The sequence below is a fragment of the Microtus pennsylvanicus genome, chromosome 16 (assembly GCF_037038515.1).
Source record: "Microtus pennsylvanicus isolate mMicPen1 chromosome 16, mMicPen1.hap1, whole genome shotgun sequence".
Classification (NCBI taxonomy): Eukaryota; Metazoa; Chordata; class Mammalia; order Rodentia; family Cricetidae; genus Microtus; species Microtus pennsylvanicus.
In genome coordinates this window covers 27,052,650-27,069,149 of record NC_134594.1, presented here as the reverse complement: position 1 = coordinate 27,069,149, position 16,500 = coordinate 27,052,650, and the positions used below count along the sequence as shown (strand labels likewise).

At 42.1% G+C, this 16,500-nt stretch overlaps 2 protein-coding genes across 14 annotated transcripts in view; one reads left to right on the top strand and one right to left on the bottom strand.

Annotated features, from left to right (window-relative positions):
• The first annotated feature begins 1,040 nt into the window (after nucleotides 1-1,040).
• Exosc8 (exosome component 8) lies at nucleotides 1,041-8,308 on the top strand. The gene is made up of 11 exons (XM_075950939.1): nucleotides 1,041-1,128; nucleotides 1,787-1,823; nucleotides 1,971-2,034; nucleotides 2,413-2,486; nucleotides 3,486-3,531; nucleotides 4,552-4,657; nucleotides 4,931-4,976; nucleotides 5,780-5,876; nucleotides 7,012-7,132; nucleotides 7,703-7,809; nucleotides 8,096-8,308. Exons 1-11 carry the CDS (start codon nucleotides 1,112-1,114, stop codon nucleotides 8,209-8,211), a joined length of 831 nt encoding a protein of 276 aa, XP_075807054.1. The 5' UTR covers nucleotides 1,041-1,111; the 3' UTR covers nucleotides 8,212-8,308.
• Supt20h (SPT20 homolog, SAGA complex component) overlaps nucleotides 8,223-16,500 on the bottom strand; it is a 34,256-nt gene continuing 25,978 nt past the window's right edge. For 6 of the 13 annotated variants that reach the window (XR_012908120.1, XR_012908118.1, XR_012908121.1 and 3 more), the window contains exons 22-26: nucleotides 15,316-15,371; nucleotides 14,163-14,390; nucleotides 10,981-11,086; nucleotides 9,286-9,398; nucleotides 8,223-8,664 (exon numbers count right to left, since the gene is read on the bottom strand). Coding sequence is in view for 8 of the 13 variants with exons in the window: in XM_075950930.1 (XP_075807045.1) it covers nucleotides 8,527-8,664; nucleotides 9,286-9,398; nucleotides 10,981-11,086; nucleotides 14,163-14,390; nucleotides 15,316-15,371 (641 nt within the window). In the remaining 5 variants the exon portion in view is untranslated. The remainder of the gene's footprint in view (nucleotides 8,665-9,285; nucleotides 9,399-10,980; nucleotides 11,087-14,162; nucleotides 14,391-15,315; nucleotides 15,372-16,500) is intronic. The other 7 variants (XM_075950933.1, XM_075950937.1, XM_075950935.1 and 4 more) reach the window with 3 other exon arrangements.

Here is a 16,500-nt window from a genome sequence, read left to right as displayed (position 1 = left end):
GACCTAGAGGGGCTCCCAGGTGCCCAAGGCGATGTCCCCAGTTAGTTCCTGGGGCAGCTTAGGATAGGGAACCTGAAATGACCCGATCCTATAGCCATACTGATGAATATCTTGCATATCACAATTTCTCTTCCTTGTAGGAAGGCATGAGAACAGACAGCTGTTTGGTAGGTGAGTCCCAGGTGCTGGGTAAACTTCCCTTCTGGCCTCTGGCATTGGGGAAGAATTTCTCTTCTTCATGTTGGTGACATGTTGGCATTTCTGTAGGAGTTATAAATGCAGTGAAAGGAACCTACAGGCAGTCGTGGAAACCGGGTTACATTGATCTCTTTTTATATTTGCTCTGCAAAAAGCATTATCTTTTGCACCGTGATAGCCAGCATTTAGCTGGCCCCTGTGAGCTGCAGCAACAGCTAAGCTATCCTGCAGGTCACTTGCCCAACAGCCAAGCCTCTTCTGAGAGAGACCTTGGTGGCCCAAGGCCTTTACCGGAAGGGCCACCCTAGGGGGCCGCACCCGACGACACCCACAGCGCCTTCGCGGATTACAGGCTGGTCCCGGAGTGCAACGCACTGGTCTTGTGCGAACTGACAGCGCAGCCAGCCTCACACCCGTGCCCTGCAGTGCAGTCATCTAAGGGTGCCTAACGCTCCGGACTGTTTAAGAGTCTCCCCTGTTAATTCCGCGTGTGTGTGTGTGTGTGTGTGTGTGTGTGTGTGTGTGTGTCTGTGTGTCTGTGTGACGTACCGCTCCGGACTGTTTAAGAGTCTCCCCTGTTAATTCCGCGCGTGTGTGTGTCTGTGTGACCGTACCGCTCCGGACTGTTTAAGAGTCTCCCCTGTTAATTCCGGGCGCGCGTGTGTGTGTCTGTGTACGGCGGGTGTGACCGTACCGACCGGGCCTCCCCATCAGGCCTGGTCCTAAGCAGGCGCTCGTGGGACGCCCGGGCTCCCCGGAGGTGCAGTTCATGCCCCGTGCCAGGTAGCACAGCAGCCTCCACGGAAGGAGCAGCTTCTCCACCAGGACTCCTCCCAGTCTCCTGCGCCGGAGACGCCTGCAGAAGGAAGGGCGCAGGCGCGGCGGGCTGCGCAGGCGTGGTGCGGGCGGGAAGATGGCGGCCGGGTTCAAGTGAGTGGCGGTGCGCACAGGAGGCGCGGGTGTGGCGCGTGGTGGGGACCCGAGTGCTCTTGGGGCTGCGGGAGGGCTCTGCCCACGGGAGGCGCTGAGCAACAGCGCAGCCAGTATGCCCCGACCTCTTATCCGAGCGCCAGGCCGCTCTCCACGGGAAAACCGGAGTGCCGCCTTTGGAGGGACCTGACACCTTTGGGGCTCTGATATGGAGCCCCAGGCTGCCCACGCGTGTAAACCTCTAGCTCGTGTGTCTGCGAGGGCGTGCACTCACAGCTGCTGTGACTTCTGTCTGCGAGTAGTTGACGAGGCCACAGGAACCTCCCGTAACTGCAAAAACACAGTCCTTGGTGGTCGCTAATGCAGATTACCGCACGGCATCAGATGCCGAGTCCCCAGCTTCAGAACTAGAGTTGCGTTGCCGACACCCAAGTGAATCCTCTTCAAAGTGTGTCCAGGGCCTTGGACTCCAGTCCCCTTGACCGGGGCACAGTAAAGGGGACCGATGAAGACGGGTTGCTACTGTTAGGCCTTTTTATTACTATGGTTAACACCTGAGCCTGTGGAGATTGATGCCCCAGCGTCACACCCTTAAGTGCTGGCTTTAGACTCTGGGATGCATACTGACGGACTTTAACACATTTTTACCATATTTCAGAACTGTGGAACCCCTGGAGTATTACAGGAGATTTCTGGTGAGTAGAGGCGATTTCGTATGTCAGACCCTTTGATAAGTATACTTCAAGGCATAGTTTTTCAGTTCCTTTAAATTATTGGGGCTTAATGTGTTCTCCTCTGCATAAGTGGAAAAATATGTAATCTATTTTCTTATACACATTTAGAAAGAAAACTGCCGTCCTGATGGAAGAGAACTTGGGGAATTCAGAACCACAACTGTCAACATAGGTGAAGATATACTTCATTTCAGTTGCTATGACACCCGGCCCTCTTACGCTGTGTGCCACTTCCCCCCCCAGCCAATTATACTATCTATGCGTGAGGTATTTGGTGATGTTAAAAGCTTATTATTATATCAGCTTTGTCGTTGATCTAAGCCTGATTAGCTCAAATTGGGGGACAGAGGAAAAGAGATTAAGTAGTGATACCATTTTCAAATCACTGATCTGAACCTGTCAAAAGTTCCAGAGGCAACTGCAGAGGTCGAGCCAGATAACCATACAGACTAAAGCATCTGAATGACTTTGTAGTCAAATAAAATGCATTTATTCATTCTCCTTTGCTTTTTTAGAAGGTTGTTTATACGTGCCGTGTTTCCCTTTGCAGGCTCCATCAGCACTGCCGACGGCTCTGCCCTCGTGAAGCTGGGGAACACCACAGTCGTCTGCGGAGTGAAAGCAGTAGGTTCGCTGGTGTCTGGTGACGGCCCAATTCCAAATTAGCTTCAGACTCACAAGGTCGTAGTTAATTAGGGCTCGGAATGTAGATCTACCCCGACCTGGGTGTACCCCTTTCCAAGGCAAATAACTGAATCTCAGCACCTCGTACTTTAAAATTTTGGTAAGATTGTTTTGAAATTAGCTTGTTACTGTGTTAGCTTTTAGCTGTCCGTAGTCTTTGTTAGTCTTCAAGGAGCAGTAGCTGTCTGCTGGCCGCCTGCTCTTGGGAGCACCTTCTTAGGAGCTTTGCTGGTTTACTGGTCTCCACCTCCTGCTCAGCCCATGAAGTTCAGTAGCCCCCTGGTTTGTCAGGCTCATAACAGAGTCTGATGACAAAGCCTGTCCTTTCTGACATCACACTCAGCGACTTTCCTCTTTTAGAGGTCTGTGGTCACGCTGAAGCGATAGCTATCAGAACATGTACTCCTTGCCAGCTTTCTACTTGGAACTTAATGGTGCTGTCTCATTTGGGCCTTGGAAATAGCCCCTGTGAGTAGGCAGGTACTGTTCACCTGTCCTCATAAAAGCAGAGAAACGTCTAAGGTCAAATAACTTGCCCCAAGCCTCTGAGCCTAGGAAGTATGTGTCTACAGCTGAGCTGGGCTACTTACTATTAGTTGTCATACTTGTGACTCCAGCTAGTTACTAAGTCTAGCCATGTTGTATCATTTGGGATTAAATTCAGATTCTCGGCTCCTGAACAAGTGCACAGATGGGGTAGAGCCCATGGATCCTCATCATGAGGATGAGCAGCAGTCTGTTCACGCTGCCCTTCTTTGACTTCCTGTGAGCCATTGGGAAGGGCAGTGCCAGTGTCCTTGATCCCCCAAGCACTCTAGATACTGATCGTGGGGTATTGGCCTGGGAGGTCTTCAGTACAGTGTCTGTAACTAACTCCTAGACTCTCTTCATGGTTTTGAATGGCTCCTTTCATTAGAATACATTTCTTTGCTTTTGTAGGAGTTTGCAGCACCACCACTAGATGCTCCTGATAGAGGATATGTTGGTGAGTTAAATGCGCTTGTAATTTTAACAAACACACGTGTAAGCTTAACGTGAACTCTTGTAGTGGAGTTCTGATAATTGAGGTAGTGGTCAGAAATAATGTCCCCTCATCCCAAAGCTTTCTGCTTGTTCGATAATAGAGGTAAGGTACACCTCAGAACTTCACCAACTCATGTGGGTTGTCTCAGTTTACACTGAGTTGTATACATTCCTTATCCAAGGATGAGTTGTCGGTGAAGGCCATCAGTGCGGACTGAAATCTGTCTGCACTCAGCTTAGACTCAGCAATATTTTTGTCTTGGATTATCTTTTCTTTAAGGTAGGAACCAACATTCAAAACTTTAATAGTTAGTTGTAAGCAGAGAACGGTTTTGCTACACACAGGTATTTGGGGGAAGAAAACAAAAAAATTGTAAAGAATTATGATTGAAGCATAATAAGCTTTTAAAGCAGTGTGGGAAAACTTTACACAAGTATAAATTTCCTTTTCTCGGAGCTTGGCAATCTGAGAAAAAGTCATTTTAACACTGCTGTGCTTTCCACCCACAGAGTCTAGTACCCATTGCCTGTGCTATGGGCAGTCCCTGTACGAGGAACCTTATCGGGGACCTCTGAGTGCCAGCCTCAGTGTCCCTTCAGAACTCAGGTTTACAGCAAGCGCAGGACTTAGGTCTGAGGGGGAAATGAACTCTACTCCGTACTTGTCTGTACCAGTTTCATTACTCTTCTCCTGCTCTCTATTCTGGAAAGTTCCCAGTTTATATACCCAGGCAAAGCAAAGGCAAATCTCTGAGCTTGGACCTCCCTTTCTCTCTGAAAGTCCCACTGTGATCTATATGAAAGACTCCTTTCCTGGCTGCATGCCCAGCGCCTTGCCAACTGAGTTGATCTTCATTGCACTCGTTCTGGTGGGTCAGCCTTCTGCCCTATCAGCTGAAATCTCACTGCATGATTCCTATGGACCACAGCAGAACCTCAGCTGTCGGGGAAGTTTAGTTCCTAGCTGCAGTGTTTCTTTCAGTTCCTAATGTGGACCTACCACCACTGTGTTCGTCGAGGTTTCGGACTGGACCTCCTGGAGAAGAGGCCCAAGTAGCCAGCCAGTTCATTGCGGATGTCATTGAAAAGTAAGACTTTTATGAGGAATTTTTACCACCGTGCATTATTATTATTATTATTATTATTTTTGGTTTTTCGAGACAGGGTTTCTCTGTGGTTTTGGAGCCTGTCCTGGAACTAGCTCTTGTAGACCAGGCTGGTCTCGAACTCACAAAGATCCGCCTGCCTCTGCCTTCCGAGTGCTGGGATTAAAGGCCTGCACCACCATCGCCCGGCTTACCACCGTGCATTATTAAATGTTTTGCCTTCATATTTATTGTGTTCTTTATCATTAAATCAAGCTCACAGATAATTAAGAAAGAGGACTTATGCATCTCTCCAGGCAAGGTAAGAACAGACTCTTATGAACTCTGAAGTGACTGTGTGCATGTGCTTTAATATGGTAGTGGGGATGAATCAACAACTTTAAATCCTGAGATTCTAGAGTTTAGAAGGGATTTTGTAAAAGATCATTATTCCATAATTGTCTAAATAAACATAAATCCTTTCCAACTGGGTATTAAGTTTGATGAGCTAGGGTCACACTGTGTACCTTGGCTGATTTTCACCTCCTGGTCCTTTTCCCTAATCTCCCTAATGCTGGGATCACAGGTTTCTGCCATCGTGTCCAAGTAACAAGTAATAAATAACCTGTCTGGGAGCTAACTTTCAAGCTAAGGTTAACTCACACACACTTTTCCTCTTTTTTTTTTTAAAAAAAAGGCTTTTATTATCCCTTAGATCAGGTTTTGCTTGATATTTATAGTGAACCCATGTGGAATCTTCCTATAGTGCCTTCCTTTACTAATTTATAGTGCTAACTAGCACGTAAAACCTACATTGTACATCGAGAGCACAGATTACAGCTGGGCCTTTCACTTACTAAGTAGCAGCAAGAATAAACCTTCCTCTTTGCACCTATAGCTCTACTTAGGGAAAGGACAAGTTTATCACTTGTTGGTTTGCTTGTCAAAAAGCCTAGCTTACCCATCCTGACCACTTTGACTTCCTACTTTATAAATGATAGGGAAAAAAATTTAGGCTTTCAAATCTTACTTGCTTATCTAATCAACGGTTCTGTAATTCTTAAGCCTAAGGCAACAGCACTATTCAATTATCAGGTCTAATATACTTTGTGTGAACTGTTTTAGCTTGCTTGGGTCCTATACTGTGACCTTATTTGCCTAGACTACGATGGAAATATTTTGGATGCCTGCACCTTTGCTTTGTTAGCAGCTCTAAAGAATGGTAAGCAGCCTAAATGAAACATTTTCCTGCTAATCCGGTCAGAATCCAGCTGGTCAAAACCTTTGGCAAGGTTTTCTTGAGATGTAATCGTCATTCACATGTTTGTGCTGTGAGACAGTATCCCATAACCCAGGCTGGCCTTGAACTTATCCTTCTATCTCAGCAGTTTGTGCTCCTAAGTTAGATAAATTTACAGGGTCTTCTGAAAGTGAACATCCTAGTTTTATATTCTGTAGTGTTTTAGAACTGCTTTGACTGTTTCCACCTGTAGTCATTAGGGCAGCCGTCCTTCCTAGAATCTGCTGACTTGGATAAGGGATTCTCCCTGTAATCCAGGTAGCTCATACAGGCAGACATAAATATCACCCGATAGTGATGTTTCCTAGTAAGGGTCTGGGTAGTTTGGTAATGTCTTAGAATATCACTTGTGCATATTCCAGGTCATTCTACATGACCAGCAATCGACAATAAAAGCCAGGCATAGTTGTCTGTGTCTGTAACCTCAGCACACAGGTGAGGAAGACGGCAATTTGAAGCCAGTTCAGACTGCGGAACGATCCTCTATCTAAAACATCCAACTTAGAGTGGAAGATACAGTTAATAGTACTAGTATAGTCCTAGTTAAACATCAGTCCAGCCTGCTTGCTTCCTTTGTAATAAAACGATACCGAAGAGCAGCACTTACTACTTTAGGAGGGTAGATGACTAAATGAGTATTATAGATACTTTGAGCTGGGCAGCGGTGCATTCCTTTAATCTTAGCATTTGGCAGGGGGATCTGAGCCAGCCTGGGCCACAGAGCGAGTTCTAGGAAAGATAGGACTACATAGAGAAACCTTTTTGGGGGGGAAATAAAAACAAAAAAAGGCTTGGCTGGAACATAAGGTGTTCTGAAAAGTTTTCATCCACCATAGTTACCTCAATTGTTATGAGACTTAAAATAAAATTATCCTGGTAACAGGTGAGTAGCACATAACTCTTAATTCGAGTGAATTCCAAGCTAAATGGGCTGCACTACATAGTGAGATCCCAAATCAGTAGTTGTTCTGGATAAGCTAAATGGGGGAAGAGTTAAGAAAGGATTGAAATGAAGCTATGTACCACATTCATTTTATGTTTACTTGCCTTTTTCTAGTACAGTTGCCTGAAGTAACTATAAATGAAGAAACTGCTTTAGCAGAAGTTAATTTAAAGAAGAAAAGTTATTTGAATGTTAGAACAACCCCAGTTGCAACTTCCTTTGCTGTGTTTGATGAGTAAGTTAACCAAATGTACCATTCTGGGTTCTAAGCTAATAGCCTGTTATCTTGTTATTTAGCTGTCTTTACAAGAAATGTCCTCCAGTTGATCACCAACCCTAATTTGCTGTGGATATCTGAGCCCTGCCCTGCAGTTCCTTTAGTCAGAGCTTCCATCTGCTTGGCATCCTGATGTACAGGATAATTCTATGGTCACCAATTGCCCCTGTGTTTTTTTATGCCCTTTTTCCTTTATGGTGACAGGTATTGTATAGGGCTGGTTCATACCAGGCAAGTGCTCCATTGCTGAGCTATGCTCCAAGCTCCTACTCTATAAACTTCTGAAACTGTCTCCAGTATTTGCTGCAGAATCTTAAGAAATTCCCAAAGCTGAAGAGCAAGGAGTTCCTACGTACTGGGCTGCAGGGTGCTGCCACTCTGGCTTCCTTCAGTCCTGGATTAGCTCTTCCATAGGCTAAAATCAAAGCAGGTCTTTTAATGCTGTTTGAAATTAGTCTCTTCCTAGAAATGATACCCTACCCCCTCCATGCACATTGTTTTAATACCTTTTTGTTGTTGTTAATGTAGCACTTTGCTGATAGTTGATCCTACTGGAGAGGAAGAACACCTGTCAACAGGAACCTTAACAATAGTAATGGATGAGGAAGGCAAACTGTGTTGTCTTCACAAGCCAGGTATGTCCTTTCTACTGCAGTGGGGAATAGCTGGGGTGTCAAGTGGAGTATGGGATGTTTGGCTGCTTAGCTGATGGAAGTTTATGATGGTCTTTGCTGTTTCAGTGTTGTGTGTCATCCTAAACTTAGGACATATCTGTCTTCTAGAGCCTTTCTAAAACTAACCTGCAGGTCTTGAGACCATACCACTTGATTTAGATGTTGTTTGATTTCAAAACAAACACTTGACATGATCTTCAACTTTCACAAAATAATGGAAACACTGAAAACTGGCCTAATTTTTCAGGTGGGAGTGGACTTACTGGAGCTAAACTTCAGGACTGCATGAGTCGAGCAGTTACGAGACACAAAGAAGTGAACAAGCTACTAGATGAAGTCATTCAGAGTATGAAACACAAATGAAGCCACCACAATTGCAAAACAGATGTAAAAATTTTATTTATTACACTGTGCACAGGCTTTTTATACTAAATAAATACCGAACTACATTCTTTTGGAAGATATTTCTAGTAGTTCTTAGATTATTTCTGTAGATGGTATATACAAGAAAACATTTAACCATGTAAGAACCACAGAGTTGTGCTTTTGTATAAACTATGCACCATCTATTAATGTAAAATACTGACATCTTAGGAGGAAAATGAAGCAAAAATACAATTCATTCAATGGTCTTGTGTTTGTAAAATACAAAGAAAAAACAAAAGGAAAAAAAATTGCTCAGAATTTTGGAGTGGTTGGCATGCCTCGCTTCACTTTACTCTTGGACTGGCCACCTGCGTGCCGGTGACGATGGAGCTGGGCTGTCTGTGCGGCTGCTGCGGCCATAGCCATCTGCTGTTGCAAGAATCGCAACTGCTGCAAAACGGAGGGGGAGAAAAGAGATCACATTATGCTAAATGCACAGGTGTGGCCAGTCGCTTCCCAGGAGTGATGAAAACAAGCCTCAGAGTGGAAGCATGGGGGAACAAAGGGTACTCCTCCAAACTAGGACAATGCAAGAACCTGCTGAGGGCTTTAAATATGATTCTTAAAAATGATACAATTATCTGTTACTTAGCCCTGGCAGTCCATACTGCAGTAATGTAGCAACTGCAGTTACCATTCTGTTGTATAATGATAATTCATAGTAGTTGATCATAGTGTGCTGACACCCTTTCCTAAAATAATTTGCAACTTTTCTAAAGCAATGGGAACACTCCCACAGCATAGAATCATAAAAGTTAATAATTGGCACTTAAAACTATTTCAAAATACGATGCACATTAAAGGGGTGTGTGAAATGTGCCACCAAGACCTTAAAAAGGATTAAAGTATGCATTGTTATAGTTTACACTAGTGCTATAAGCTGACTGGCATGTCAGATTTCTAAAAATAAAACTAACTTACTGACCAATTGCTTTAGCAGGAAAGCCCCACTGCAAAGCAGTATTTTGGAACTTAAGGGTTTTAATTAATCAAATGAAGCTGCTAGATTACTTGAAGCTGCTGCTGCTGCTGCTGCTGTTGCTGCAAGGCAGAGGAGAGCTGGAGTCTCTGCTGAGGAAGGCTTTGCTCAGGTCTGTTCTCGGCAGAGCCAAGCTGAGACAACACTACAGGAGAAGGGGAAAGCAGGCCCGTTAAAAAGTTTGAAGGCAATCAGGGTTAGAAAACACAGTATAGAAAATGAGAAAAAATAGAAATTACCTTAAGTAACAAATCATACCTATTTCAGAATAAATTTTGTCTCCTGCTAATTAAGGGTATCACTGATTCCAGAACATTCTGGCTATACAGAGGGAAGGAAGTACACAGACAAAAGTACTGCATTCCCTCCCCCCTCTTTTAAGTCTCATCCCAGGCTGGCCTCAGAACTCACTATGTAGAAACAGCTAACCCTGAATTCCTGATTCTCTTTTCTCCACCTGAAGAACGCTTTGGTTATAGGTTTATGCATCGTACCCAGTGTTCTGAAGCTGAAACACTCTAGCACCTCAACTACATTCTGTCTCCATAGCATCCTCGTTGCATCCCAATGGAACGTGATACTGGCTGGACCTATGTCCGAAAGCCACCCTTATATGATGTATGTTCTTTTAAAATACAACATCCAGTGAGCTTGCAGAGATGACTGACAGCTGATTGGGCCGTCCCTATCATTCCACATTCTCAAAGAGAGGTGAAAAGGCTGACCAGGCTTAAGTGAGTACAGTTTGTCTACAATTCTTATCACAAATTTACTATGGCTATTTTAGAAAAATAACTTGTGTGGTAAAGGTACATTAGTTACAAATCTGCATTTGGAAATTCACAAATTCTAAATTACAGCTCTTTGTAAGAAATAGTTTCAAAACACAAGTGTGAATTACTCCTACTAAGGTACATCTAAACTTGAAAACTGGAAGTTACAAAAATCAATAGCAAGCACACAGGGACAATTTACTGAATCCTCAAATTCCATTATAGCTTTGCTAATCATTTTTATTAAAATTCTATCTCTTGGCTTATTCAAATGTGAAGTCAGAATTCAATACAGTATTACCTTTTGTTTACCATTTCCTACTTTCATTCATTCCCTACTTTCAAGTGGGAGCATTCAAGTTAGTTTCATATTTATAAACAAGTAGCTTACATAAGTTTTGCTAATTATAAAGATTTAACTCATACAATACAAACTGAGAAAAAATTATGCAATGTAGGACAATGTGGTCCCGGGTAATTAAGAAAACAGAATTAACCACTGAAAACTGCTTTGACGGCTTTCTATGAACTCAGATGGACATGTAAGTTTGCTAGTTGGGGTTGGAGAGATGGCTCAGTGGTTAAGAGCATTGCCTGCTCTTCCAAAGGTCCTGAGTTCAATTCCCAGCAACCACAACCATCTGTAATGAGGTCTGGTGCCCTCTTCTGGCCTGCAGGCATACAAGCAGACAGAATATTGTACAATAAATAAATAAATATTTTTTAAAAAGAGTTTGCCAGCTAACCACTGTAAAGAGAACATATAAGTATGTGAGTCAAAGCTTTCATAATCAGCTGTAAAAGTAATTTTTAAGGGAAAATTCTTGGTCAGTTGTTTGTTAACCTTGTAGTTACAGATTAAATACTTCAGCCTTTTTCTGATTACTGCTTGCAAGGAAGAAAAGGGAAATAATTTACACAGTGAGATCAGAAGGAAGTCAGGATGATACCCACCAGCTGCCTGTGACTGTGGAAAACCTCCTACTCCAGTAAGATTAATAATAGCAGCTTGCTGAGCAGTTAAGGACTGTTCTTGAGCAGTTAAAACTTGTTCAGATCCCTGAATTTAAAAGAAAAAAAAGTATGTTACTTGTGCAAAAATGGCAAAACAAATTGAGCCAGTGAAAAAACAGCATCTCTTTGATGTATGAGGAAGAATAAACAGCTTAGGTTTCGTATAAATTATGAACACATGTAGAAGTAGCAAGCTTGGAATGAACAAAAACAAATGCTAAATTAAAACTTCACATCACTTCCAGAACAGTGCTATTATAAGACAAAAGAAAAATCGAAAAAATGCACAAAAGCATTGCATTGGATACAATTTCTTTCCTAAAATGACCACAAAGACTATATATATGTATGTATATATCACAAATAGAGATATTTACCAGCAAGCTAGAATAATAACTAAAAACCATGAATAAAAATTAACTATCAGGCTGGAGAGATAGCTCAGTGGTTAAGAGCACAGGCTGCTCTTCCAGAGGTCCTGAGTTCAATTCCCAGCAACCACATGGTGGCTCACAACCATTTGTAATGAGATCTGGCACCCTCTTCTGGCACGGGGGCAGGAATACATGGAGGCAGAATGTTATATACATAATAAAAGTAAACAAATCTTTAAAAAAACATTTAAAAAAATTAACTATCAACTACTAAAGCATTCAGCAAAAAAACAGAGAGTAGAAAAGATATACAATCAGTATTAACAAAAGAAAGCAAAAAATTGAGATATAGAGGGTCACTTACTAATTAGAGAGATCAATTAGGCCATACTGATTCTAAATGTCTACACCTAAAGATAAAGCTTCAAAACCAGCTGTTGGTGTTTCAAACTTGTAATCCAGTACTTAGAAAGAAGGAGGACAGAGGAAAATTACTGTTAAAATCAAATGAGAGTATTTTGTAGAATTAAAATAGAAATATAATGTATCAAAACTTGTGGAAAGCAGCCTAAGCAGAGCTGAGGAGGAAATGGATACAATTACTCAACTCAATAATTGAGAAAGCAGTGTGCCTGTCAGGCTCCTGCTGTAATCCCAGTGCTTGGAACTAATGCAAGAGTTTGGTGCTACCCTGCGCTACAGAGTAAGGGCCTGTTGCAAAACAAACAATATTCACATACGCTAAATATAATAGGTTTTATCACAATAAAGGATAAAGGCCACTATTCGGGATCTTAGGTGAAATAAATAAATTAAGATTATAAGAGTTAAAATAATTTGGGCTACAGAGATGGTTCAGTGATTAAGAGCACTAGGTGATCTTCTGGAGAATCAAGGTTTGATTTTCAGCACCCAGTCACCCAGTGACTCACAATCATTTGTAACTCCAGTTCCAAGGGAAAGGATAACCTCTTCTGGCCTCCCCAGGTACCATGCATAGCAATGGGACACAGTGCCCATGGTGCATAGACATGCAAGCAAAACACCCATACATATAAAAATAATAAAATTTTAACAAGATTGTCATCTTTGTCTTTTCATCCCTCTCAAGATCATATAAAGTCAGAGAAAGTTTCTGATAAATTGTAAGAAAGGCAAGTAAAACTGCTGAACTCTTAAGAGGAAAATAAAAAAGAAAAGTTTCATCAGTTGAATTTGTCAATCATATCTCTTCAATATGAATGCAAAAGTATAGCACAAGAAAGTAAAAACCCCCAAGAGCAGAAGTCAGGCGCCATCTGTGACGATGTGAGAAGAGTGCTGGTGGGAGTGCAGGACAGTGAACACCAGTGTCTCGGAAGTAAGAGAAGCTCTGTAAGACCCCACAAGTTCTTGACACATATCCAGATGATGATCTGTCTGTGGGGACAGCAAGGACACATGGACCATGATTCCATCTCCCTACATGAGACACTCAGGATGGTTAAGATCAAAAACACAGCACCATGGTGGTGTTTGGACTGAGGACGTTATCAGTTGCTTATAGAGTTTCAATTCTGCAAGATTAAAGATACTTTGTGCAACAGTGTGAATGTACTCAATACTACTTAAATGTAAATAGCAAACAGCTGCTCTGTTCATGCCTGTTCTCCCAGCCCTTGGTGCTGGGGCAGAATGAATGCTGAGTTACCAGCCAGGATGGAGTAAAAGCCTGCCTCAAAAACAGCAACAACAAAAGCTCCAACACTATATTTCAGCAAAGGCACTTTTTCCCAAGGATGATCACAGAGCCTAACAGTGGGAGGACAGAACCTACCAGTCCTTTGGACTCATGTGCACCACTACCCATACACGGACATAAAGAAAATAAAATTTGTTTTGTAAAAGTGAAAGGAAGGAAGGAAGGAAGGAAAGCTAGACATCTTATTGGTGAAGCAGAACCTTTAATGTACTAATAATATAGAAAGTTATCAGTTTGTCCTCTCTGATAAGCCTGCCAGAGGATGAGTTTCATCCACTGAAGACCTGAAGAAATGAAGTTCAAGAGGGCTGATAGAATAGTTTTCAGATCAGCTGAGACCCTTAAGGTGGGACCCAGGAATAAGTATATTTAGGTTCCTAAATGATTCTACAGAACAGCCAAAGTCCATGAACAATTGTCCCTTCTCTTCAGACTTCAATTTATTTAATTACATTCTGACTGGCAGTGTCTGCTTTTGATTTTGTTCCCACTGCCCAGTACTTCTGGCCAACACAGACAGATCCACTGCAACGGTAATAAATTTCTACAAAGGAACTGGAGAGATGGCTCAGCAGTTGAGTACTGGCTGCTCTTCCAGAGGACCTGAGTTCAATTCCCAACAACTACATGGTGGCTCACAACCATCTGTAATGAGATCTGGCGCCCTCTTCTGGCCTACAGGCAAACATGCAGACAGAATACTGTACACATAATAAATAAATAAATCTTAACAACAATTATACAAACAGAAGATGATGGGTTAGTCAGTGGGGTCACCTGTCACTACCATTAACTGTTTGGCTGTGTGACACTACTTGTCAAGATGGAGACCTCCATTTAGAGCAGATATCATTAGAAAAACTTGCAGCTACTGGTATTAATAAAGAGAAACAACACAGGAACTATTTCTTCCAACAAACTAAAACAGTGGAAATGTATGAAAAACTTGTCCTAAATTAGTTTCACAGTGAAAATGCAAATACAGAAAGATGCTAAAAATCCCATACCTGCTCCTCTGGCTGCTGGGGACTTGAAGCTGAAGGCTGTTGTACAAACTGAGGGAGCTGTAGCTGCTGCTGTTGAGGATGTTGTACAAACTGAGGGAGCTGTTGCTGCTGTTGTTGAGGCTGTTGTACAAACTGAGGAAGCTGTTGCTGCTGCTGCTGAGGCTGTTGTACAAACTGAGGAAGCTGTTGCTGCTGCTGAGTGTTAAAAATGGGTGAACCACCAGGAAGCTATTCAGAATTTAAACAAGAATTAGCTACTTCCATTGTTCCCATGTAAAATATTTAAATTCCCTTACAAATATCCATAGATAATTAGCTAGGGGCCAAGCACTCTCCTAGGCTCTGAGGAAACAGAAGACAGCAAGAGAAGGACTGGAGATGGAGCTCAGCAACTGCTGGGCCAGCTTTTATTTATTTATTTTTGGTTTTTCGAGACAGGATTTCTCCGTAGCTTTTGGTTCCTGTCCTGGAACTACCTCTGTAGACCAGGCTGGTCTCGAACTCACAGAGATCTGCCTGGCTCTGCCTCCCGACTGCTGAGTGTTCTAGTCTTTAGTCCTCATCTCCTCTCTCATGTATTGCTAGGTCTTCAATCTGAGGCCTTGCCCATGTGAAGCAGGTGGTCTGAGCACTTAGGCTCCATTTTCTATCTCTTTAGAGCACATTGATATTGTAATGGAAAAAAGGTAAGGCAGCCCCATGATTCGGTATATATTAGACCCAACGAACATTTATAGAATGACTAGTAGTTATCTATCTACCACTGTATTAAGAAAGTATAATCTTCCTTGGGGGAAATAATGCATACCAAAGTTTTGAAACCTCTAAGCACAAAAACTCAAGGTGAGCTAACAGCACACACATGTCTGCAAGTGTTCGTACTGCCACTACTGTAGGCTGGGGCTTTTCCAGGACCACCTCATTGGGGTAACAAGCTCTTGATCAGACAGGGACTAAAGCCAATGAACGTTGCATCTATAGAACACCTATTATTTTTATTTGCACTTAACTACATAAAGGTAGCAATACACATACCCCCTAGAAGATTCCAGATAGACTTCAAATTTTCATATGCTAACATGTATAAATAGTTGTTTTTTTAAAAAAAAACAAAATATAAAAATTTAAGTCAAAAGCACTGTTTAATGTTTACCTGGAGTAGATTTAAAGGCCTGAGACTTGAAGTATTCTTTAAACCAAACGGGATACCTGTTAAATAAAAGTAATGGTTATAATAGAACTGAAAGCAGTACAAATGAAAATTTAGACTTCAACATATGAAAATACATTACTGTCCTTTCTCCAAATGATTAATTTACACATAATTTAAAAACCCTTCAACAACAAAAGAACTGTTTTATTATTTATCACTATTGACACTTTATTCAAAGTTGCGGGGTACTAGATATCAACTATATTCTACATTTCAGACTTCTTTACTTCTCATACTGTTGAAGAAAGTCATCTATAATTACCTACACATCGTGAAAGGAACAAAACTACTGCCACTGTGCAAGCACATTTTTATCTGCCACTTGTTTACATTCCTCAGTGATATACAATAAATACTAAATTCTGCATTCCAAATAGCAATCATCGCTGGGAGGTGGTGGCGCACACCTTTAATCCCAGCACTCGGGAGGCAGAGGCAGGCGGATCTCTGTGAGTCTGAGGCCAGTCTGGTCTACAAGAGCTAGTTCCAGGACAGGCTCTAAAACTACAGCGAAACCCTGTCTCAAAACAAAAACCAAAACCAAAAAAACAAATACCAATCATCAAAATGTTAAAAGAACACTAACTTTTGTAAAGACAAAAACCAAAGTTATGATATAATGGCTTATTAATTCCAAATTTAAGGAAAGGCAAAACAAAGTACTAGCAAGATGACTCATGGGTAGTGGTACTTGCCACCAAGCCCTGGTGACCTGAGTTCAACCCCAGGACTCACATGGTGAAGGACAGAACAGATGACTGCAGGCTGTCCTGATTCTCAACTTCAGCCACGGGATGCTCACACATACAGATATAAAACAACATTCTTGGCAGACTGTATAGCTGACCCTGGTCTCTAAGTATGTGCAAATTAGTGCATACATTTTAACCCAACGCTCAGGAGGAAGAGGTGGAGAATCTCTCTGAGTTCAAGGCCAGTCTGATCTACCTAGTAAGTTCCAAAACAGCCACAGGTACATAGTGAGACTCTGTCTCAAATGGTGAGCCCCACAAAACATAAAAATATGTGCAAATTTTGTTCACATCAATCTAAATACAGATGAAAAATTATCTACTCTAGATACAGAGTAGGGAGGAAGACATGGGAAGTTCTTAAAAAATTAAC

Coding starts and splice junctions, on each gene's coding strand:
- Exosc8 (XM_075950939.1), top strand. Junction 2,035..2,412: donor AACCACAACTGTCAACATAG/GTGAAGATATAC, acceptor TTCCCTTTGCAG/GCTCCATCAGCACTGCCGAC. Junction 5,877..7,011: donor GTTAGCAGCTCTAAAGAATG/GTAAGCAGCCTA, acceptor GCCTTTTTCTAG/TACAGTTGCCTGAAGTAACT.